The 24,533-nt window shown below is 34.2% G+C and overlaps 3 protein-coding genes across 4 annotated transcripts; 1 reads left to right on the top strand and 2 right to left on the bottom strand.

Moving 5' to 3' along the window:
• Nucleotides 1–1,822: 1,822 nt before the first annotated feature.
• LOC112734783 (uncharacterized) lies at nucleotides 1,823–5,020 on the top strand. Of its 2 annotated transcripts, none has more exons than XM_025784241.3 (6): nucleotides 1,823–2,402; nucleotides 3,130–3,692; nucleotides 3,810–3,859; nucleotides 4,139–4,237; nucleotides 4,335–4,511; nucleotides 4,622–5,020. In XM_025784241.3, the coding sequence occupies exons 1-6, from the start codon at nucleotides 1,936–1,938 to the stop codon at nucleotides 4,673–4,675; spliced, it is 1,410 nt and encodes a 469-aa protein (XP_025640026.1). In that variant the 5' UTR covers nucleotides 1,823–1,935; the 3' UTR covers nucleotides 4,676–5,020. The 2 variants fall into 2 exon arrangements, with proteins under 2 accessions (XP_025640026.1, XP_025640028.1); XM_025784243.3 differs by having other exon boundaries at nucleotides 1,841–2,402; nucleotides 3,142–3,692.
• Nucleotides 4,993–7,590, bottom strand: LOC112734785 (transcription termination factor MTEF1, chloroplastic). The gene has a single exon (XM_025784246.3). It carries the CDS (start codon nucleotides 6,199–6,201, stop codon nucleotides 5,263–5,265), a length of 939 nt encoding a protein of 312 aa, XP_025640031.1. The 5' UTR covers nucleotides 6,202–7,590; the 3' UTR covers nucleotides 4,993–5,262.
• Nucleotides 7,591–7,709: 119 nt separating this feature from the next.
• On the bottom strand, nucleotides 7,710–24,240 carry LOC112734784 (uncharacterized). The gene is made up of 23 exons (XM_072232134.1): nucleotides 23,450–24,240; nucleotides 22,598–22,660; nucleotides 22,441–22,512; nucleotides 22,241–22,348; nucleotides 22,012–22,092; nucleotides 21,873–21,926; nucleotides 21,641–21,766; nucleotides 21,246–21,335; nucleotides 20,977–21,096; nucleotides 20,760–20,885; nucleotides 20,427–20,543; nucleotides 20,183–20,239; nucleotides 19,769–19,843; nucleotides 19,591–19,663; nucleotides 19,479–19,487; nucleotides 13,764–13,773; nucleotides 13,349–13,592; nucleotides 12,808–12,931; nucleotides 12,223–12,569; nucleotides 10,341–12,123; nucleotides 9,089–9,342; nucleotides 8,321–8,429; nucleotides 7,710–8,034 (listed from the first exon to the last, which is right to left on the bottom strand). The coding sequence occupies exons 1-22, from the start codon at nucleotides 23,642–23,644 to the stop codon at nucleotides 8,355–8,357; spliced, it is 4,203 nt and encodes a 1,400-aa protein (XP_072088235.1). The 5' UTR covers nucleotides 23,645–24,240; the 3' UTR covers nucleotides 7,710–8,034; nucleotides 8,321–8,354.
• Nucleotides 24,241–24,533: the final 293 nt, after the last annotated feature.

The following is a 24,533-nucleotide window of genomic DNA, read 5'->3' as shown; positions in this document are numbered from 1 at the left end:
ATAGCTACAAATCACAAAATTTGCTGGTCTCTAACACTCCTCTTTAATGTAATTAAAAAACCTTTGAAACAAAATTAAAACAAAAAATATACTTTATTCATTATACAAATATTCAAAGAAATGAAAAAAATGTTTTTGTATAATAAGTGCCCATACTCCATATCCATAGTAATATAATATGAACACCAACTGTGTAGCTTGCGCTGTATAATATTACCTAATAGCTTTATATATGTATAATGAGCACTTAGGCTACATTGACAAGATCATTATTATACAAATAAATGATGACCAAGTCAGAGAGAACTAATCGCATTGATCTATGATTATCCTACATCATCTAGTGTTTAATAAGACATAATGTTCTGTTTTGTCTCCCACCCATAGCTATATATAATATAATAAAGTTAATCCGTAGCTGATTGGATTGTGCTTTTGGACCACATCCTCATCAAATATATAAGGCCAATATTGAATAGATAATAATAACTTACAAATTACTTCACCTGAAAATCAAATAATTAACAATAATTTTATTATACTATTAAGCACACGTTAGTATATGTTATATCAATCCTAAGCAATATATAATAAACATTGAGGATCCTGAATCTTCTGATGAACACTCCAGAAGGGATACAAATAGAGAAAGATAAAAGGAAATTGTTGAAAAATGAAGACATATAATACATATAGAGAATCATTAAGGGCACACCGTTAGTTGATGACTATAAATCCGACCTCAAAAAGTGATTGATTACGGTCACTAATTGGAATAAGTTTGATTTGAAAATCAATTTAACGCATGCCTTGTCCCCTATGAGGTGTCAAACCCTCCTTATCCCATGGCCAACGTAACCTTTTGTTAACTTTTTCTTCTTCAGCCATACACACAACTCCACATTTTCTGACAATTAAAAGCAATAATTATTCTGTGACATCAATATTAGGATACTTAACTTAATCCATGCATGCTGATCTTATTTAATTTTTTATCTTCTTATTAGCTCGTTTTTCCCTAAGTAGGAAAAATTGAAAAATCCATGCATACCAAAATCATGGCATGATTAATTCGGTGCATGAAGACAAACAAGAGCTTAACAGAAAGTCCCATGACCCACAGGAAAAATTAAAAGAGAATCAAAAGCATGGTGCAAAAGGAAGGAAAAGGGAACACACAACTCATGATTATGTCTGTGGGGACTTCAATACAATTCCACCATAAACATACATTTTCCTTCAATTATCACTTAACCCCCTTCTCACAAATTAATTAAAGCAAAAATAATATGACACAAATGTGATGAAATCATAACTCTGAGTATCATGCTTACTTCATAATGCAGATAAAATAATTAATTTAATTCAACAAAAATTCACATTCATCTAACCATTTCAGTAAAAAAAAAAACTTCTTAACGTCTAATTAATCATCACTATACAAATAACCTTACTCGTGAAAATTTATTATATAAAGTGAATGATGAATTCTAGTTGAAAAAGTGAGATTGAAGCAAAAGAGAGTGAAAGTCAATCAATGACAATTTTCAATTTTCTTTAATAATAATAATAATAGGAAAAGTCTAAGAAATCAGCAATTTTATCAAATTCTAGCTAACATATAATCAACAAATAAAAGTGAACCATTGGATGAAATCTCACACCAATCTCATACCATTAAAATTATCATTGATAACTATTTGATGGCTACAAATCACAAAAGTTGCTGCCTCTAGCACTCCTCATAATAATAATAATAATAATAATAATAATAATAATAATAATAATAATAATTCTGGCTTGTTTCCATATATAAAAGCATAGGCTCCTTATCACATGGCTAGATAGAAAGTAAAGCTTAGCATAAGCTTTGCTCTGTGTTTTCTTTTTCCGGTCAATATCCGGTAAGAGAACCGGTGAACGTCGTAGGAAAAAATGGACGAATCATGCAGAATTGGTACGGGGATAATGCGGGGTCTCCCTCGACGGAGATCGGTGGAGGACAGGTGGAGGCGCCGCTCCATATTCTCCGGCTCCGAACCTGCGGTGGACGCCGCCGAAGACTTCGCTGACGTCTTCGGCGGCCCGCCGAGGACACTCCTTGCGCACAAATACTCCAACTCCGGAAGCTCGTTCTACGAGGAGGTTTTCAGGCCGCCGGAGTTCGTTTCTCCGGCAACGAGATGTGGTCGGAACCTGCCTGTGTTCAGGATTCCATCGGCGAGGAACAACGGGTTTTACAGCGACATATTTGGCTCAGACGACGAACGGAGATCGAGGGAACGGTCAAGATCGCAATCGAAGGGGACATCGTCGTCGGTGCTGAGCTCGGAGGAGCTGAGCCCTCGCCGGCCGGCGATCGGAGATGACGTGGCACTGTCTGGTTTAGCTTCAAAGCTGAGGTACGTAGCCTGTAACGGAAACAATTTTTTTGCTTGTTCCACTGTTTTGACGTGTATGGCCTTTGTGAATGGTGATTACCAGTTAGAAAAGAATAGGAAGACAATAAAAATAGTAAACAATGTGAACAATAGATATGTAGGATGTTCAATTCAATAGGTATACAGAGGAATAGAGGATTATGTTCATTATTTTTAATTAAATGATTATTTTTTTGATTCAATTTCATCATGCACAGTTAACTATGATTATTTCTTTTGTTAAATGTTTATAACTTAGTCTTATACAAGCACAAGATAAATCTTTTGTGTGAATACGTTAGGTATACTGGTGATTATGCTGAATATATTTGACTATGTTACTCTACTATGCAGTTAAATTGTTTGAGAATGTAACCTGGTTACATCCTCGCCAGAAAATATTCGGATACTTAAATTTATTTTACAGTAATGTATAATAATATGTGAATTTATTTGAGAAGAATGTTATAGTGCTACTTTTTTTTAATATTCTTTTCGTATTAAGAAAAGGTATACATACAAGTGTTGTAAATTATGCTTCTCTTTATTTATTTAAGTGAAGATGCTGTTATAAATAATTTTTACGATATCTAATAAAAAAATAAGTAAACCTTAATGCAAGTTATGTTATTTTGTTTTGCAAGATGAACATAATTTGTGAAATTTTGGCAATACGGTAACAAGGATTTTGAATCTGAGGGTTCTACAGTGATTTTTACAGGCCAATCAGTGTTCCATGGAGATGGGACTCATCCTCTATGATGCCTGAGGAATACCCGGATAACCATGGGGTACCAACTTCTCCATGCGATTCTCAGTCAGTTGAATTTCAATTTCCTGATAATGAATTCAAAGAAATCTTCAAAAGCTCAAATTTAGGATCCTCAAGAAGAGTCACATCTCCAGAAACCATCAGCTTTGAATATGATTCATATCAAAGCGTCAAAGGATTTACCGATGATTGGGAGCTCAATTCCCCTATTTCTGTTGTCTCTTCACTCCGTCAAGAGTCTGAAGCAAAATATTCAGTTCATGATGGTGTGCTTAAACAACAAACTATAGAGGATGATGATGACGACTATGATGAGGACGAAGATGAAGTTATGAGCTCCTATGTCATAGAGCTCAACTCCAATCTCAGGAGGGAAGATTGTGAAGCATCAGCCATAGATGAAGCAATTGCATGGGCCAAAGAGAAGTTTCAATCAGGGAGCTCTGATGAAGGATCAAGCAGTAAAAATGATAGCAATGAACAAACTGCTAAAACAAAAGGTGATTCATTGTCTTCACTAACTGAATATTTCGCTTTTTCATACAATATCCTCATTTGGATACACTGGAACAGACAAAAGCAGACACTTATTATTTGTATCTGACTATATAATGCAGGAAGCTTTGAATGCCATGATGATGAAATCGAAATAGTTGAATCTCCCAAGGTAATATATATTACATTGATCATACTAATTTACATTTGGACTTGATCATTTTACTAGTTGACAAAATAACTTGGCCAAGAAAATAAACGGTAGAATCTATTCAACTAGAATGATGTGTATAATCCAATTGCAATAACTAAAAAGGAGTTTATGTTAATAGAAATGAGTTGTTGCAAGTTGCAACATGCATTCTGTCCGAAATTAACATTTGGTGTTTGTTGAAGCAGTTAAATTTCCAAACACTACCCAGTAAATATAATAGTTCCACTTTTTCTACAGAAACCACTGACGGAAACAGAGAAGTTAGACAGAGACATAAGGTTGTGGTCATCCGGCAAAGAAACTGACATCCGGCTACTCCTTTCAACACTGCATCATGTAAAATTTTATTTGCTTAAATCTTTTGGAGCTGTTTAAACCATTAGCATGCACGGGTAGACGAAGAACTTACATGGTTATATGTTTCAATTGCTAGGTTCTATGGCCTGAGAGTGGCTGGTATGCTGTTCCTCTTATGAGTCTAATAGAAAGCTCAAAGGTGAAGAAGGCTTATCAGAAAGCAAGGTTATGCCTGCATCCTGACAAACTTCAGCAAAGAGGAGCCACAGTCTTGCAGAAGTATGTAGCAGAGAAGGTTTTCTCCATTCTTCAGGTGTGTGAACTATATATCACATATAGATAGGTTCTGCCATTATGTTTCTTTGCACACTAATGTATAGACTGAGGAACGATACCAAGTTAACATTATCTATTTTGGAACAGGATGCATGGGCAGCATTCATATCTATGGATGTTTCATTTTTAAGAGGCAGATGATTGAAATTGCTGATCACTCAGTTTTGGCAAACCCCAAGCTAGAAATTTGGAATAATGGAAGGTTTTTGTTGGCATGCAGTAGATACACATGAAATTTGAATTTTGAAAGCATCTGCTCCTTTGTACAAATGATTAACCGAGGACTATTTTGTTATTTATGTCTGTATTAGTTGCTGTTTGATCCCTTTTAGGTGTTACTTATGATGTATTTAATAGGAAGTTATTTGATTGATCTTAGTATATGATTTGTATATGATGACATGGAACCAAGATTCAGTTTCTGTTTAAAAATGTGACATTATTAGATGCTGTTAGAGTAAGGAAAAAGTTTGCTCGTCTTTGCAAGTTCAATTGAAACATACAGAATTACAATTACATTATTATCTTGCTGTCTGGAAGATTACATTTCATCAGTTTTGGTGAACCTCTGATACGGGCAAACAAAGATTTGCTCTAGAATGCCAAGGAACCTACACTAAAGAATTAGAAATATATTGCATAGAATGTTAGGTATATATAAACAAAATAAGATCCAAACTTGGCACTGAATTCATGTACATACATATACACAGAAAATAATACTCTCATCAGTGAATGTCACCCACCCCCTGCTCTATCAGCTCCCTAAACTCTTGATCAGTGCTCTTAAGCATCAGTGACAAAGGCAAATTGATACCACTTTGCAACACCTCCATGTGCCTAGGCTTTATCCTGTTCTCCAAACTAAAAGAAAAGTACTGGGGAAATTCTTTCAGCTCCTTCAGTTTCTTCCCCATTTCCCCAACAAGATACTCAAACTTGGGCCGAAAATTAACTTCAATGTTGAAAGTGAGCAATGATGGACATCTCAAGACCATATCCTTAACCTCATCCTTAGAGAATCCTAAACTCTCCAAATACCTCAGCTTAGGGATTAAGGATTTCTCAACACTAGACACCAACAGAACAGGTTCTTGATAAGCCAGGGCCTTCAAGTCCTTCAAGCCAAATCTTCTAAGATAAAACAAAGTTGGCTTAAGCTGATCTACAACACTGGCGGTGAGCAAGTATGGACACTTATTGATAACCTTCCTAAAGCTATGATCCGGGACTTTGAGGTCGTGTGAGAGAAAATCAAAAACTGGGTCAAGCTGAGAATTAATGTCAGAGGTGAGAATCTTGGGGCACATGGAAATGATCCTAGGAATGTCCTTGTGCTGGATGTCTTTGGAAAGAAGGAAGGAGATAATGGATTGAATGGATTCCATTGAAGCTGTGGTTAGAGCAGGGTTCTGGGACAATGCTTTGCCAGCATCAACGCCCATGATCTCAAGGCAGAGGATTTTCTCTTTGAATTGAAGGGAGAGCCTTGCAGTGGTTAGAGGGTAAAGTGGGTGAGTTTGGAGGAGGCTAGTGAGATGAGTGTTTGTGTTAGATTGGTGAGAATTGAAAGGAGTTGTTGATGGTCTGTGGGAATGGGAGGATGAGAAGCTGCACATTGAAGTGTGTAGAGCAACCGCCCCAACCGCCCTAGCAGCACCTGACATGGTATGGTGGAAGTGGAAAGGGGGATGATTGTCCTGTAATAATATCTCCAATGAAATCCTAATATTATGCCACTATGGGATGACACGTGGAGATTACTTTCAAACTTGATTGGCTGAAAATAGATTGCCACATATCATTTCAATGTATCATAGAATTTGAGATTCTGCCAGTCTAGTAAATACGGGAAATCACAATTCACAGTTGCGCACACATTTTTTTTTATTAAAGCATTTGACTCTTTAACATTTCCTTAAAATAATTCTACTATTATTCTATTTTTCTTTCCTAATCTGGAAAGAGCTGTATTACACCATTTGGAAGAAAGACTAAAATTGGAACACACAAACTAAAAAATTTAAACTAAAACATTGAGACCGAAAGATTAAAACTAAATTAAATCTCTGTAATTTATTTGATGTAAAGTGTACATGACTGGTCAACGAATTATAATTCAAATGATATAATATTCTCATACTCACCTAAAACTCGCAAGTTTAAGTCTTACTCCTAACTTTGAAAAAAGAAAGTGTATATGAATGAAATATGTCTTAGTATTGTGTTTAATTCAAGATAAATATGAACATTTGAGTTAATATTTAATTTAGTCCATAAACTTATATGCGAGTTTCAATTTAGTCCCTGAAATTTCATTTGCCTTTCTTTAGTCTCCAAAATTTGTAAACGTGACTCACATTAATCATTATAACAATTTTCCGGCACAAAAATGTTAATGAAGTGTTGACATGGACAACCAAATGCCATGCTAGAATTTGTAAAACGACGCCATTTTGGTTTTGGCGCTCAAATAGCCCAAAAACGACACTGGATCACTTGCTTTTGGAAGAAAAGTTTCAATAAATACTACTTACGAGGCATTTTTGGTCATACGCAAAATTTGGAGACTAAATATTTTTTTTTTATAATTTTAGATAACCCCCAATCCTAAGAATCACACCACACTCACACAACATTAAAGGGTTCCTTTTCTAGTCTCTTAAAATATACACCACCTTAGTGCATCCTAACTAACATTATTTTCCTCAGTTTTTTACCCCTTTTTCCCGAATGGATTTATCGTGACATAGATAAGCACAAAACGTCATTGAATAAAATGGTAAATTAATGCATCATGTGCACAAAAATTGTCGAACAATGCAAATATTATGAGTTGATTATGGATGGATAATTTATCTAAATGAATCCCACCCCTCCCCAATTTTTTTTCAACCAAAGGTAGTAAAAAACAATGAAGGTTAAACACGAAACATCAAAGCTTAAATGAGATATGCAGAAGACTTAAAACCACTAAATTGCAGTTCAACTACAGATGAATGCCCAATTGATCGGCTTAAAATTGGATATGCATATCCATCGCAGTAGATAAATGGAACGATGACATTGACAGAGCAAAAATGCCCATATTATAGATGGGAAAATCTTTCAGAAACGGCGATTGTTATTCGTTGCACTAATTCATTAATCCCGCACCAGTGATACAAATTATAAATAAAAGGAACAAATAACAGAAAACTATTATAAAAAGCAAATACATCATCACAGTATTTACACTTAAATGCCTCTAACTAGGAATCTCGAAGCAAACTGAAGTTGTTCCATAAAAGCTTTAGTCTTCTACATAATTAATTAACCATGCAGATTAATGCACGAGATCTATAAGTTCTGCTGAACAACCGATTTATCTATTTATCTGTATACGATTATTTGCACAGAAACAGCAAAAGAGAAAAAAAAAAAGCAAAAAGTCTGCTAGACCCTCGTAAATCTCTACCCAGAGACTTTGAAATATACCTAGAGTAGCATGCCTTGACATCCTGCATTAAGTTTCGGTCACCCAAAATAGTCGGGAATAATGTCATCTTAAGAAGTGCAGTAAAACACTTGCATATCATATTTATGGATTTGGATCCTCTAAAGTTTGAATTTTACTTTAGAGAGTAAAGTGTGAGCTTCTCCCCTTGAATAATTTCTCTTTCATATTTATTATTGCTCCCACCTATGAAATCAATAGTGAGAGATCACACTTTATTTTCTAAAGTGAAATTCAAACTTTAGAGGATCTAAATCCCATATTTATAGACTGCAAAATGAAACACTTACAAGCAAATGGAAATAATCAAAAAGCACACCAATCTCAGAGTTGACCATGACTTCTGCTCATAGAGTGGTTGCGAAGGAGCTTTTGAGAAGGTGCTTGCTGATCATTCTGCTGGAAGATATTCAAGGGCGGAAACATGTCATTCATTACAGAAACAAGTACATGAGTCTTAATGTGTAACTGGCCAAGAGTTTGATCAGAGTCATCTCACTCTCCACTATTAATTACTATCATTTTTGTAAAGGTGGAAACTCAGGTGCAGTCGACTTCACGTGAATTTGATAGCTGAGAGCCGTTAGATGAAAATTTAGTCAAATCAGTCAAATCATCTAACGGCTCTCAGCTATCAACTTCACGTGAAGTCAATTGCACTTGAGTTTTTACCTTTGTAAAACTACTTTCCTATAAACATACTGATGATTGAATATGCATGTCTAGCAATGTAGAATTCTTCCATCCTTTTATATCCAACAAAAATTCTATTATCTGGATATAATTCAGTGAACTAGTCATGTCTAAAATAGCTTAGTTTGCACACGAAAAGGAACCAAATAATAAAAAAATTGCATTTATGCAATAGGATAAAAGAAAGTATGTATGTATTGATCTGCCAACATGAAATTAAAAAACAGTAAAGTGAAAAATCAAACTGCCCATTCTGAATAAGATTCATTCCATTCTACCAAAATTGGAAATTTAGTTATCAATCCAAAATAAATAAATAACTAGGAGGGGATAATGGAAAAAATCAATTGCCGAATGGGACTTACCTTGTAAAGGGATGCAGCAGACTCAGATTGTACAGTTGGAATTGCATTGTCCCCAAGAGACCGCAAAGCATCCAAAGCATCTAATGTCAGCTGCCAACCGCAGAGTGCAATTGCATCACTGCTAGTGCTTGGAACAGAATTAGCACAGCCAGCAGCAGCAACATTGCCATTCACCCAAGGGCAATATTGGTTGTGATGGGCAATAGGATCAAATTCTACACCACCTTCATAATTACTTTCACCTTTTGGAGGCCCTAAATAATTTAGCAGTGTTAGTGGCTTTCCCCCAAAAGTATGTAGCAACTAATTGATGAGCTGCAACAAGGCCTTGGAATGAATTAGAATATCCATTTCCGATATGGTATGAAAATCCATCACCCCACTAAGGAACATGTTTGGTTGGATGCATAGAAGAACCTTGAGACACATAATGGGGAATTCTAAGGAAGTGATGTTTTTATCTAGTTGTAAATTCTACATTAACAAGTCAACACCATATTCCACACAACTCCTTTCGTTAAGGTTTCAACCAAAACATTGGCAGAGTTCACAACAGCTCATATGCAGGCAAGCACAAATGATCAAGCAAGCAGAAACAAACGGTCAAACGTCAGAGTGTAACCAATTGTCTGTTAAATTTTATAATGAAAATTCAATTTTTACAATACGAACATTTTTTTCCATCATTGAAATTTAGGGTTTATAAAGGAGGAAAAGAAAATAAAAGGAATAATAAAAAAACTGGACTGAGATGATGTGTTTAATGAAGCATTAAGCCATGAACATCTACTTATACTGTTAATTTGGTCAAATACTAGTGTGATACAAGTACCCTAGATCAAAACAAATCAAGAAACACAATAAAATTACAAAATCAGGGCTCGCTTTTATCTCCCAACAAACAGAAAGGGGCACAAAGTTTAAGTTTTGCGATACCATTTGAAGGTTTTATATGGAGTGTTTGGGAGTGGTAATACAGCAGTAAAATCTAGTAAAATTAGTAAAAGCAAATCATGTCACATCTGCAATTAAAGGGAACACTAGTAAAAACCTTGGAAAGGTAATGAAATTACACAAATGGATTTAGTGTTAATGAAATTGTTAAGTCATTTAAGTCTCCATTGGAGTCCATCTGTAACCACCACCTATCTTCAATCCATCTTTGTGATTTCACCTCTACATTCTACCTACTTATGTACTCGGGAAGGGTAACAAGTAAAACAAGTCAAGAATATTGAAATAGAGAGCTTACCTATCCCATTTGCTAAAGCAAAATCTGGTTCGAGGCCACTTTTGTTGGTGAATGATGATTTACTATCCTTAATGATCTCTTCCTTGGTATTTTCACAAGCAGAATATATATTAGCATTGCAAGAATGAGATGGATGACTACTGGTAGCAGGTGGTACATTGCGGTTTTGACTAATCTTTTCACCACTTTCAACAGATTCTGCCTTTGTAGAACAACCAATTTTCGATCCACTGTCTGCCCTTCCTGCAGAGTGAGACATCATCTCCTGGCTATCTCCAACAGGACCTTCCCTGTTAATATCATCAGGGACAATCTCATCCATTAGACCTGGATCAGGAACAGATTCATCAGTTTGTCCCTGATTTTCAGCATCTTCTACTCTATGCTCCATTTCGCCAACAACACTATCAGCTCTGTGCACAGATATATCTGCTCCATGGATTTCAGCTTCATGACTAGCACACATTCCAACACTGCCTCCACTAATTCCAAAACTGATTCCATCTCGTGCTGGAGCAGTCACAGTTTCTGCATTGAAAAGTTCTTCCCCATAGTTTGTACTACTGACACCCACTTCACCAGGGACAGCTTCAGTTGCTGTTTGAAAACAAGTACTCTGTTGAGCTAGATTGCTGTTATTCAGTTCTGATGTTTCATTCATGTCCACATTGCCATGGGTGCTAGAGGAGGGGAAGTGGGCATCATCAAGGTCTCCAGGATAATTTTCAACACTTTCCATAGAATCATCATTTACACTATGACATACTGTATCCATTGCAATGACAGATGATGCACGGGTTGAGTCTCTAGCTGATTGGATTCCGATTATGCGGTCATTACCTTGATGCAATGAAGAAACTCGAGCACCAGAAGCATAAGCATCAAAACCCATCGAATGACTAGGACCAGCACCAGATGAGTCTCTTTGATGTGGTGAAGAATGTGTGTCAAAAATATCAGAGTCACGGGCACGTTTTGAGGGACCAGCTGAATATTGTCCACCATCTGTGACTTCATCACCATCACGATCAATCACAGTTCCTTCAACACTATCAGCCTGCTGCTGCAACCTGGGAACTGGCCTGTCATCTGAGCTTCCCCCTTTTTCAAGATTTCTCTTACGAGAGCTTGGCCCTCGTGATTCATATGAAGCTGCGCGGTCACCAATCTCACTGCCTGAAGGCTGGCCAATCATCAAATCCCTTCCCATATCTTCATCATGAGTATTTTCAGATGTTGCTGTCCTTCCAAAAGGAGTAAAAGAAAACCCTCCAGCCATAGTAAGATTCAAATCCAAATCAGAGTTTGCCAACAGTTTACCCTCATTTGTTGTTGCAACTTCATCACGGTCTTCGACCTGATCTTTCTCGGCATCATCAGCTGCAACCCAACCGCTTATTCCACTAGCTGCACTCACTCCACGAGTCAATCCTACCTTTTTGCTGGTATCAGGAATATCTATGCTGTTGGCATTCGGTGCAAAACGAGCAGGACGAGGAACAGTCAAGAAATCTAAAATTCTAACAGTAGCACCACATAAGCTACAGTCAAGCAACGGGGACCTACAGTCAAATCTAGACTCCTTAAGAGAAGCCTTTCCCTTTCTGGCGTCCCTTTTAGCACAAGCAGAAACTGCTTTCAGCCCTGGATCTTGAGTACGATGAAGTTGATTCTTGCCAAAAGAATATCCATTCCTTTCGGATTGAGCAGAGTGCTCTTCACAATCCTGGACATTTAAAAGCCACCGGGGTTCCCAACCACAAAGGCTTATAAGCTTTTGAGACTGCCAAAAGGAAGAAAGAGAAGCATATTAGCTTATAATAGTTGTAACTCAAGGATCAATTTGACAGCTACAAGTAGACAAAAAATATAAACATCTTACACGAGAAAATAAGCAGTGTGCCTCCTCATGAGAGTTTTCAAGCTCTGATATAATCTCCTGTTTAAAGTTTGCTTCTCCTGACACGAAATTCTGAAGCTGGGACAAAAATCGCTCAATCTGTGGACCTCGAGTAACACACATCAACTCAATTGCGGAGATTGCTACAACAGGGAGACAGGTAAACTGTACAAGTCCATCACATCTATCCTTGTAGCCACCAATTAATGCAGATTGGGGTGTTGGAGGGAACTGTACTAGGCTTTCTGGACAGCTGTTTCCTCTCCAGGCACAATTCACTTTGTGCCCAAAATCCAGTTGCCTGGCAAAGGATTCGCTGGCACGTTGAGCTTTTGGCAATTACAATAAGAAAATAAGTTAAAAACAGATTATGAATACTAGCAAAAACAGAGATGTTGTTTAGCATAGTTCTCAAATAAAGTATCCTTGACAAACTGACAATATAACAATATAACAATATTTCAAATGACTATATCAGAACAAGAGTTGCAATTTCACAATTTTTAGGAAGCAAATTATAAAAGATTTAGCTACAGTTGTTTACTTGACAACTTTGCAATCACCAACCTTCAGCTGATGTCCAAGATGATGATGATGTAAAATTCAGGCAAGCACCACATGACTCACAGGAAACTTTGTCTACACCAACACTCATCCAACCTTTCTGAGCACAAGCCAATGAATTGATGATCTGGAAGAAACCAAAGGGGGCATGTGATCCCTTCAGATTGCCTCATCTCTACTTATAAAACAGTCATAGTAGCAAAGATAACATATAGAGGAATAAAAAATAAACAAGATTCCTATTCATAGATAACAAATGACAAATGAATAAATCTTACATATCGATTCTTTCATTTAGACACTCTTCGTATAATTCATAAGCATAGACGCAAACTGCCTCAGGGCTAATAATTAATACTTAACACTGCATTTTTAGACATCAGACAAATAACTGCCTCTCCTCCAGGCCTATTGTTATAATTTACAAATGCAGGAATCATCAGTGACTCTATAACTCGCTAACCACTAGTAAATAAAAGAAGAAGATCATATACAACTGTGACTACAACATGTATATCTATTTAAAACCATAGGCACATCAAACCTGAGGCTTTCCAAGCCAACTTGAAGGAACAAATGTAGCCAATCGCCTCAATAGATCCCCTCTCTCCCAGGGTCTACATGAAGCTCTTGAAGAACCAGAGCCAACAGCACTTGTGCTCAGGGAAGTCCATGGTTGTTGAGAGCCAACACATGAGAGAGAAGCAGCTTTAGAGCCTTGTCCATGACTTGACCCATCTATGCTGCCAACATTCATTGGAACAGCTGCAGACGATGCGCCAGCAGAACTGGAATAATGATTAGGCAAAATTTAGTCAAATTAATGGAATGCAAAACACAAGGCACAAGTGTGCGTGACATGGTAGAATGACCCAAAGAGGAGGGGGGGGGGGGAGAGAGAGAATTCTATACATTTCAGCTCCAACAAGAGGTATAAACTTTAAATGTTCTTTAGCTACCTTCTAAGTTCTACCACAACAAACCACGTTCAACAAGAAAAATTCGACAACAAGGGTTCATATCCACAAGCATTAGCAATAACCAAAGCAACTAAAAGCAAAGAAAAAGTGTCTTGAGGTACGCAATGCACATATCCACTTAGCACACAATGAGCACTGAGACTTCACTAGATCCAGTTCTAATAGCAACCAGCCAACCACAACAATAATCCTCTTAGCTCTGAAAATTCTAACCCGAGTTCAAACCTCAGGGGCTATCAGCTATTCAGCAGAACAAAGATAATTCACATTGGGAAAAAATTTTACTGAAATCGTGAATATTTGAGGCCAAAACGAAAACCCTAATTTGGAGAAGAGTTGATGAGAGTGAACGCGTGAAGCAGAGAGAGAAAGTAAGTAGTACCTGGCAGCAGGTGTGGGATCAACGGTGCCGCCGGAGCTGATAACTTCTTCTCTCATCTCTCTCTCTCTCTCTCAACTTTCTCAATTTCCGAAGTAAATGAAATTCATGGTGTGGGAGAGAAACAGTGGGAATAATAGCAGCTTCGCTAATACGATCGAGTGTTAGCGCGTGGCCCCCATTGCGATTACGAATGTCAATACCATGCCAATGTAATGGGCCACTGGTTTTTCTTTTTTCCCTTAGAAGGTCATGTTAAAAGTTAAAATATTTGTTAATGTTATTTAACATAAATATTTTTAAAATATTAAAATAATAAATATATTCAAAATTTAAATTATTTTTTAGTTTTCAATAAATTTTTTGTATTAATATGTAATAACCTCATTAAATTAGGAGACACGCTAATAATAATAGCTGTAGAATATAGAGTTAATGTCTATACAGAGATTTTTTTTTAATTAAAAAATGTTAGAATTTTTAAGAATTTTATCAAAACTTACGACGAAAGTAAAAAGAAAATAGCTAAGAAGATTTATTCTTGTTGAAGAAAAATACGAAAAAATTTTGGCTAATTTTTTTTTATATTGATTAAATATATGTGTAATATATTGTTATTGAAAAATTAGGTATTTTTTTATATGGTGTTTTATTTAAATCAGACGGTCCAATTTGTTTGATGAAAAAAATAAATTACAAATTGGAAGGTCCAATTTACTTGAAGAAAAAATTAAACTCCAAATCAGAGGGTCTGATTTGTATTTTTTATTTTTTTTATTTGTTAAAATAAAAATCAGACGGTCTGATTTTAATATTAAAAATTTTTTTATTTTCGAAATTACAAATCGGAACCGTTCGATTTGTGATTGTTTGTTTAAAAAATAAAACAATACAAATAAATCGGTGCCTCTGATTTGTGTTATCTTATAGCCAAATAAAACACTTCTCTCCTCACACCATATTATCATACACGTTTTTCTCTCCCACCCGAAAAATCAAAAGCAAAAAATTTTGCTAAGTGCAATTTCTAATTTTTAGCAAAATAATTGTGATATTTGATATTTAAAAAAAAATACAGGACAATAAAAAAAATTAAAAAATAGAAATCATTTGGTATGATTTCTCTATTTCTAAACTTAACGGTCATATAGGTGTAATACCCCAACTGATGTCATATACTTGTATTATATCATTGTCATTACTCATGAGTAGTAATTCCTAGCAAGATTTCGGAAAGAAAGGAGAAGATCGACAATGAATACTTTTTATTTTTTTTAACAATTGAGGGAATAAAGTGTGATTTTTTATTATCAGTTTTATAAGTGAGATCAAAAATAAATATAAAAGAAAAAATAATAAAAAATTAAAAATCACATTTTACGATTTTCAATTCTTTTTAACAATTGAGAGAATTCATTTCTAAAAAGATTGAGATAAATGCGATGATAATACCAAACACACGTCTTTACAGATGAAGCAGTTTTTGTCGTACCATATCCTGTTTAGTGTTTATACCATGTTAAAGCTTTATTCATATCTCATCACATAAAAATTAAAAAGGAGTACTAGCTCAACAGATTTTATAATTTGTAATTATTAATAATTATTATTATTATTTTTAATGGTATAAAATTATATTTAATGGTGTGATGATCCCACTAAATTCAAAACATGTACCTTGGTTGTTATTGCTGGATGACCTTTTAGGTTGGGTTTGGTAAAGCTTTTTTAAGAGGTGCTTGTGCTTTTCAATTGTGCTTTTCAAAAGCACAAGCACGTCATTTTGCGTTTGGTAAATTAAAAAGCCCAAGTGCTTGTGCTTACGGCTTTTAAAAGTTAGGGGTGCTTTTGAAAGCACCTAGGAGGGAGCTTTTTAAAGCTGGCTTATGCTTACCAAATTTTTTTCATTTTCCCGCATGTATTTCCCGCAATTATATTGTCATTAAAATCCTCGTATATTTCTAACTTCTCATCCTAACCTTCACAAATTCTAACACAATCTTCATATATTTTTTATTTTTCAACCTAATCTTCACAAATTTCAATACAAATACATCTCTATCACATATTAGGTATGAACTTCTATTTATTTATGTTAATTTTTTTTGCGTTAATTTTGTATTTTTTCACTAGATCTATTATGTTTGTTTTTCTGTTCTTTGAAACGGGAAGAGGTTGATCTGGTTTATGAAAATCAATCATAAAATTTTTTTTGTATGAACATTAGTCAAAATTATAATAACATGTATATACATATGTAAATATAGATATATAATTATAAGAGTAGTTTATTTGAGATAAGTGTCCTATTTTTTGTGATCTATAAAGATGAGCCAATATATATAGGTGGGTAATAAACGTATCCAGTACTAACATTGGATTACATACAAATTTTATTATTGACTAATGATAAATTTATTTATATTAGTACAGAGAATAAATCAAGTAAATATGTTAATTATTATGATACTTATATAATAAAATAAATACTAAATATGTTAATTTAGTATTTTTAGTAATGATGTTTAGGATAAAATAAATTTTTATGATACTTATATAAAATTTTAAAGTTAAAAAATAAAAGAATTTATTTATTATATTTATGTTTATTATGAATTTTTTATTTTAACATTATTTTATTTTAAAATATTATATAAATTTTTAAAAAATTTGAAAAAAGAAATTATTTTTTGTTATAAACATGTTTATTATAATTTTTTTAACTTTTAAAAACTGTTTTACCAAACACAATTGTGGTGCTTGTACTTATTAAAAGTCATTTTTAATTTAATTTTACCAAACGCAAGTGCTGCAGCTTTTAAAAAGCTATCTTTTAAAAGACAGCTTTACCAAACCCAGCCTTAGTGCATGTTTGGGCGCCATTATTTTGTTAAAAAAAGATCTTTTTTCAATGAAAAAAAATCTTTTTTTATTTTTTAACGTATTTAGCAAATTTCTAGTAGTAAAAGTAAAAGCACTAGTAAAATAAAAAAAAGATCTTTTTTGAGAAGCTGTAATTTACATCTTTTTTTAAAAGATCTTTTTTCCTTAAAAAAAAGATGTTTTTCATGTAATAAATAAACAAAAAAGTACTTTTATATTGTTATACCCAAACATAATTGATTGATAAAAAGACCTTTCTACATAAGATATCCAAACATAAAATTACTTTTACTTCTCTATAAGATCTTTTTAAAAAAGATAATTCGAAAAAAGATCTTTTCTTAGAAGCTCACCCAAACAAGCCCTTAGTCTACCTTTATTCCCCTTGAATCATCAACTAAAATTCATAAATGAGAAATATCATGAGAAGTAGAAACTTGTAGTTGTATGCAAAGAAAGAGTCTACTCTAAAACAAGGAGGATGGAGTATAGAGCTAAAAAGCTTTAAACAAATAGAAATAGAAAACGAAGTAAAATGAATACTAAAATGAGAAGTCTTCACAATAGAACCAAAACTCACTCGGCATGGCGATCTCCATACAAGGAACCTTGGAACTCTTAGACTTTGAGAGCCCCTCCTTCTCACCCGATGCATCTTTGGCAGCAGAGAAGGATTGCTTGCCATTACCCATCCCAAGAGAAAACAGAGATACAAGCCGAGGACGGATTATATTAGCGATTTAAATTTTAAATTAGGGTTTAGTGTGCTTTATATTTTTATTTATTTTTTATAATGAATTAATTTCTAGAAAGTATTGTATTTTTTTTTTCTGAACTCGTTAGTATTCGACTAAAAGGTTAAAACATTTGTTATGTCATTTAATTTAAAATATTTTTAAAAATATAAACATAATAAATAATTGAAATTTTGATTCACCTTAAATTTTTCTTTAGTTTTCAACGACAATTTTCTATGTTTTTTATTTTGACAAAATTAATATTAAAAATATTACATGTGCAAAAAAAATCAGTTATTATATATTTATATAAATATATGTAATAATTAATTTATTTTTAAAATATATTTTATATTCTAACATATAATATATTTTATATAAATGATTAATTTTTTGTCCACACATAGCATAATTATGCTACTATATATTTTTTAGTCTGATTCCCATTACAATCAAACCAATTTATTTGCATTCAACATAATTTGATTTCATAACTACAGTAATATATAGGTATAAATGTGAAAAGTAATAAAGAATTGGAGGAAACAAACTGATAATTAGAAAATTGTATTGTATTTACATCATAATAAGTATAAATGTTTTTTTTTAAACATATATCTTAGTATTTTAAAAACTTAAATACTAAATCTAGTTTGAATGTAAGTCAAATATCAACTTAACTATATCACATTTGCCAATATTATACATACAGTAGTGCTATAAAATCCGCAGATTTTATTATTTTAAAATATAAATCATCAAAGTCAGCATTAGTCTTTTTATACATAAGTCCAAACAAAATCTAAATGCAGGCTAGAATTTGTTAAAATCTGTCATGAGACTTTTTCTTATATATATTTAATAAATAAAAGATAAAATATTATTTATACACATATAAAAAAATCATCTACTAAATTAATCATTATATATTTATGTATAAATATATATTATTTAATTCATTTTTTATATTTATATTTTAACATATATTATTCATTTGGTAACTGAATTTGTATACGTAATATGATTCTTTAAAATTAATACTAATTAGACTTGTAATTTTACAAGTTCTTTGCCTACATTAGTCCATTTTATTACACTCTTGGATTGTAGATATATTACTCCAGTTTTATTTCATTGCCCACGATATCTCCTAATCTAACATGCTAAAGATCAATACTAATCTAACATGCTAAAGATCAATACGCTGCGAATCTAAACTCTATTTAAAGAGTTTGCCGATGGACAATGAATTAAGGTGAGATTCAAATCTCGACACTTGTTTAAGCGGACAAGTGAGCTGACCACTTAGCTAACCCAAATTAGTTATGATACTCCGGTTTTAAAAGTTGTATTATGTTGTGCAGATTGCAAAAGCGCCTTTGCCTCCATATATATGAACACTGAAAGGCTACAAGGAATTGACATTATTGCCTTATCAAAAGTGTCTTTGCCTCCATAATTAGTACAATTTACAAAAACAAAATACAATACCACAAAACAAAGCCAGCAAACTTCTATTTTTGAATTTCTACTTAGCTGAACTTAATTACTCATTAACCTTATTTCACATAATACCATGATCCCACCAAATTCAAACAAATAAAGGTAATGAACACAAACTGGTCTATGTAGGCACTAAAACGAAGACTTCAGCAACACATTATTTAGAATTACTAGCTGCACCTTTTCCTGTACCTGTATCTGCTGTACATGGAAATTTGAAAGAGATATTACATTAGAACTTGAACTAGTTTCTTAAATTGCTGAGATTCTTTTCTTACTACCAAATAAAAGCAGCAGGACTAACCATCCAAATCTTCATCAATAGGTTCTGCTTTCCAAATGATGTCTTTCAGGCCAACAGATAGATTCTTATAGAACTGTAAATATTAAGTCATAAACAACCCACTTCAAACTCAAAATTAAGAAACCAACAATGGATATTTCTTTCTTTTTTTCATTTTATTTCTCTTGAATGAAAATACCTTGTGAAATTCCAATGTGTCTCCTCCACATTTTCGAAGCTCAACCATGTTAAGTTGAGGGGCCACCTCCAAGATCTGAGAAACCAGAATCTTATTATTTATTTGTTGGATTGAGCAATCTTGTGCCCTAAGGGCACATTTTAAGAGGATAATAATAGAAATTTTTTAAGTTTTTGATGTATTCAATGCATTGAAAATGTAAAACTGTTTATCTTTTCAATAACTTTCAAGAAATTATTCTTTTTATGGTATCCTTAAAATGTGCCTTATGGCACGTTAGCAAAACCCTTAAAATTGTTTACTTCTGAAAAGAGCATTAGAAAGAAGCAACACTAGTCGCTACTCGCTAGTGACGGAAATTAACTTAGAATGGACAGCCCAAATGACAAAAAGTAAACTTCGAAAGACATGTACCTCAGTTGCTACTGCTAGATGACCTTTTCGTCCACTTTTTTCCCCTTGAATCTTCAACTGAAATTCATAATGAGAAATATCATCAGATGCAGAAACTTGTAACAAGTCATTATGACAGAAATCAGCATTGTAGGCAAAGAAAGAGTATACCCAAAACCTTGGAGGATGGATTATATGACTAAAAAGCTTTAAAGAAAATAGAAACACAAAACAAAGTAACTTAGACCACAATAATTCACTTTACCTTAGTGTTGTTCTTCTTAACATCAAAACCCAGAGGACCTGCAGCCTGCTCAATTTTTGAGATTATCTCATTTGCTGAACATTTGGATGTGAATCTTGTCTCCCTTTTAACAAGTCCCTAGTTGCCACAAAATGTTATAATAACTATTAGTCTACTATGTAATTCAAAAACAAACTCAATTCCATCAAACTTGGATTATATATTCCCAAATCAGGGGACTTTTAATCACTGATCAATTTTTATCAGAAGTCTTCACAATAGATCCGCTTTTTTTTTCAATTCCATATTAATTTTCTAGGATGCAAAATACAATAAAAGAAAAAAACATAATACCATCTGCTTCTGGAAAAGATTTCTGAGGTTGAGGCCCTGGGATGTAGAGATAAGCTCAAATGCATTCATAGTCACAGGAGCCACTGACTCCTCTTCTCGCCTTTCCACAACAAGATTGTGTGCATCCTGTGAAGGATGAACCAAAAGAAACATTGAGATTAAGGTTGTTCCAAAGCATTTATATCATTAAGATCAAAAACTGAACCAAAAATGTTACCATTGCTTCACTGAATATAGCATTTATATCATCAAGACTGACATCTTCCTGCTCAAATCGAGGAGGCTTGTACCCCTTCTTGAACCACTCATTCTCAATTAACTCAGGAATTGTAATCCGCTGTTTCATGCCATCAAATATGTTCACATGTTTGGAGCAATACTGAGATGCCGAAGGGGGAAAAAAGCAAAAAACAAAACAAAACAAGAACAAAAACAAAGCCATCTGATAAAGAGCAGGGAAATACAAATAATTATTTAAGAGCATACCGTAGCAGGATTGGGATCGAGGATTTTCTTGATTAGTTTTTTGGCACTTGAAGAAAACCATGGAGGACAATCGTACTGAGCATTGAAAATCTGTTGAGCCAGAGTAAACAATGTCTTAGGAGCATTTTTATTCACAGAAGTCAACATATAATTTCATGTACATTGAACATTATGCTTACTGCCTAAGTTTTCAATAGAAGCTGCCTCAAAAAGCAGATGGAATTATAAGCATGCCAAATATTCCTTAAATGATTAACCCACAATTAGCTCATGAATAGTATGTTCAGATTCTTACCCTGTCTAATCCACCAACTTTATATATAAAGCGAACATATGTTTAAGAAGATACTATTCGCACCAACAAAAAGAACCAGAAATATGGAGTGTAAAATCACCTTTTTATATAAATTCATAAGGTTGTTGTCTTCAAAGGGCAAATAACCAGCCATTAAAACAAAGAGAATAACACCACATGACCAGAGATCAGCCTTTGCACCATCATAGCCTTTATTTTTTATCACCTATATGATAAGGGACATGATAATTTTTTTAGAGGGAAAAAAAGGGTAAAAAGACGTTGATGTGATAATTGATATGGTATTGGAGGAAAGTAGCAGCAACCAACACCTCTGGGGCAACATAATTTGGCGTACCACATGTTGTGTGAAGCAGCCCATCTTCCTAAAAAGTGATAGAAAAATCAATTCCAATTGGACACAAATACCTCCTAATTTTAATTCATCTAAGAATTAGTCACCATACTCACTCGAACTTGTTGAGGCAGTGCACTCAATCCAAAATCTGACACTTTAAGCCCTCCATCAGCACCCAGCAACAAATTCTCAGGCTGTAATATGCAAAACACGGTAACAAGTCAACTTTTCTTCCTTCTGTTTCTTTCCCATGCTTCTCTCTGTGTCTAAGGCTCAAATTAAGAGGAAAGTACATTCCCACAAAGGAACAACAATAATGACATAAGACTATAAGAGATATACCTTCAAGTCTCTGTGGCAAACACCTCTACTGTGACAGTAATCAACAGCACATATAAGCTGCTGAAAATATTTCCTTGCTTCGTCTTCTTTCAGCCTCCCTTGGCTTGCCTAGCCCAAGAAAGTAGCAACAAAAGCACCAAAATTATAGTGGATTCTGATGACAACAATTGACCTTTAAATACGTTTAAAAAGTTTCTTACAATTTTATCAAACAGTTCCCCGCCGGTCACAAGTTCCAACACAATGTATATCTTTGTCTTGCTAGCCATCACCTACACCAAGAATGCTGCTGAAGTCACTTACCATGGAAATGGTCAAATGTTAAAGACATGCAAATGGAAACACATTCCTTCTAACCTCATGCAAACGTATGATATTGGGGTGTCTAACCAGTTTCATTGTGGATATTTCTCGTTTTATCTGCAAAATGGTGAACAATATAATAGTTAAGTTGATTAAATTCTAATTGCAAACACAACCGTACATTTAGATTTTAACCACTATCATCCATTGCAAGTTTGATGAAGAATCTTTAAAGACTAGAAACTGGGTTGTCTATCTAGAATTCTACACACATACACAAATGTGGTTGTGGTGAAATCATGATCATCTATGCTGGCAATATATAATCCAAGAAACAAGTGAGACAAAGTACTACTACTACCACTACTACTACTAATAATAATAATAAAAAATTAAAACAATGAGTAAAGAAAGAACACTATTCTACACAAATATCAAAAAGAGAGACAAAAAAGAAATGAAAGAAAGCTATTACTTCAAGGAAGGAATAGTTGAAAAAGTAGATACCTTAGGTAAGAGAGTTGAGAAAATGACAATTTTGATTATGCACATCTCCACTGTTCTAAAATTGACTTATTATAGCCACCGACCCACCGTTTACTGTAGAACTTTATACACCATACGGCAGAACAATAAAACCAGTGTTTGCAAAATTTGACTTTTACTCATTATCTTAACAGTTACCAGGAACCAAAAAATTAAAAAATAAAGTAAAATAAAATACAGATGCAAACTCGTGCAAGCTTCTCACAGGACGAAATTAACCTCCCACCGCAATCAAATAAGAATATGCGCAGAATCTATTATGGATCAGCTTCAATCTTTTTTCAGCAAAAGAAACAGTTTCTTCTTCTTTTTTTTTTTTTTGTCTGAACAAAAAAGAGGTTGAGAAAGTAAGAATGGTACCTGGTTTATCATCTTGTGCTTGAGAACTTTCTCTTTGTCAAGGATCTTGATGGCCACGTTCTCCCCTGTCTCCAAGTTCCTGGCGAACTTCACCTTTGCGAAGTTTCCCTCTCCAAGTGTCCGACCCATCTCGTATTTCCCCACCTTCGTCCCGCCACCAGCACGGCTGCTGCTGCCGCCGCTACGTGACGTCATCTTCTTTTTCTTCTTGCTCCGACTATAACTTCTTTTACTTTCTTTCTTTCTCCGTGTATATGAGTTAGATTAGAGCGGGTATCAAGATCTCTTCTTTTTACACGGTTGCCACACCTGAGACTTTGCAACCCTCATCTTCCTGTTGATCTTTCTAAAGCCGAAACCTTGGCGAAGGAAATTCAAGCAGTCTCAAATAAAGAGTCAAACTTTGTGGAAAAAGAAGAAGTGGGTGGGGGAATTTCTGAGCGATTGATCGAATGAGGAGGAGGATCCCATGCGGCTTAGCATCGCATGAATGGAGAGAATAGGAGAAGAAATTGAATTCCGGGGAAAAGAGAAAACTATTTTTCTATTTCACGTGGGGATGAATTGAAAAGGGAAGGACTTGAATGTGTTGGATTGAGGGGATTGGATGATATCTGAAAAGGGTTGTTGGATTCGAGAGAGAGCGAGAGGGAGAGGGAGGTATTAGTGTTTTCCTTTTTTGACTGTTTGGGAGAGAAGAGAGAGAGAGAGAGAGAGAGAAGAACCTGAAATGAAATTTATGAAGGAAACGAGAAAGGAGTTGAATGAGGTATTTCTGAAGGAATATGATTGCTTTGAAAATGTGGCCTTGTCTTTTTCTGATAATACATTTTGTCTCTCATGTCACCTTGACGACAAATCCAACCTTGATAAAAATATCATTGTAGTTGTAGGTAGAATGTTCAAATCTAAACGAATCCAAATTAAATCGCTCGTCCAATTCAATCTAAATCGAAAATCGATTAAAACCGTACTAATTCGAATTTGGTTGGATTTTATTTTTTGTAAACCGTTGAATCGGATCGAATTTCGGATCTACTTTTCATAACCGATCCAATTCAATCCAAACTGCACAATGTGTTAT

Source organism: Arachis hypogaea, chromosome 3, assembly GCF_003086295.3.
Source record: "Arachis hypogaea cultivar Tifrunner chromosome 3, arahy.Tifrunner.gnm2.J5K5, whole genome shotgun sequence".
Lineage (NCBI taxonomy): Eukaryota > Viridiplantae > Streptophyta > Magnoliopsida > Fabales > Fabaceae > Arachis > Arachis hypogaea.
Note: the sequence above shows the minus strand (reverse complement) of the source record. Positions and strands in the feature narration are given on the sequence as shown.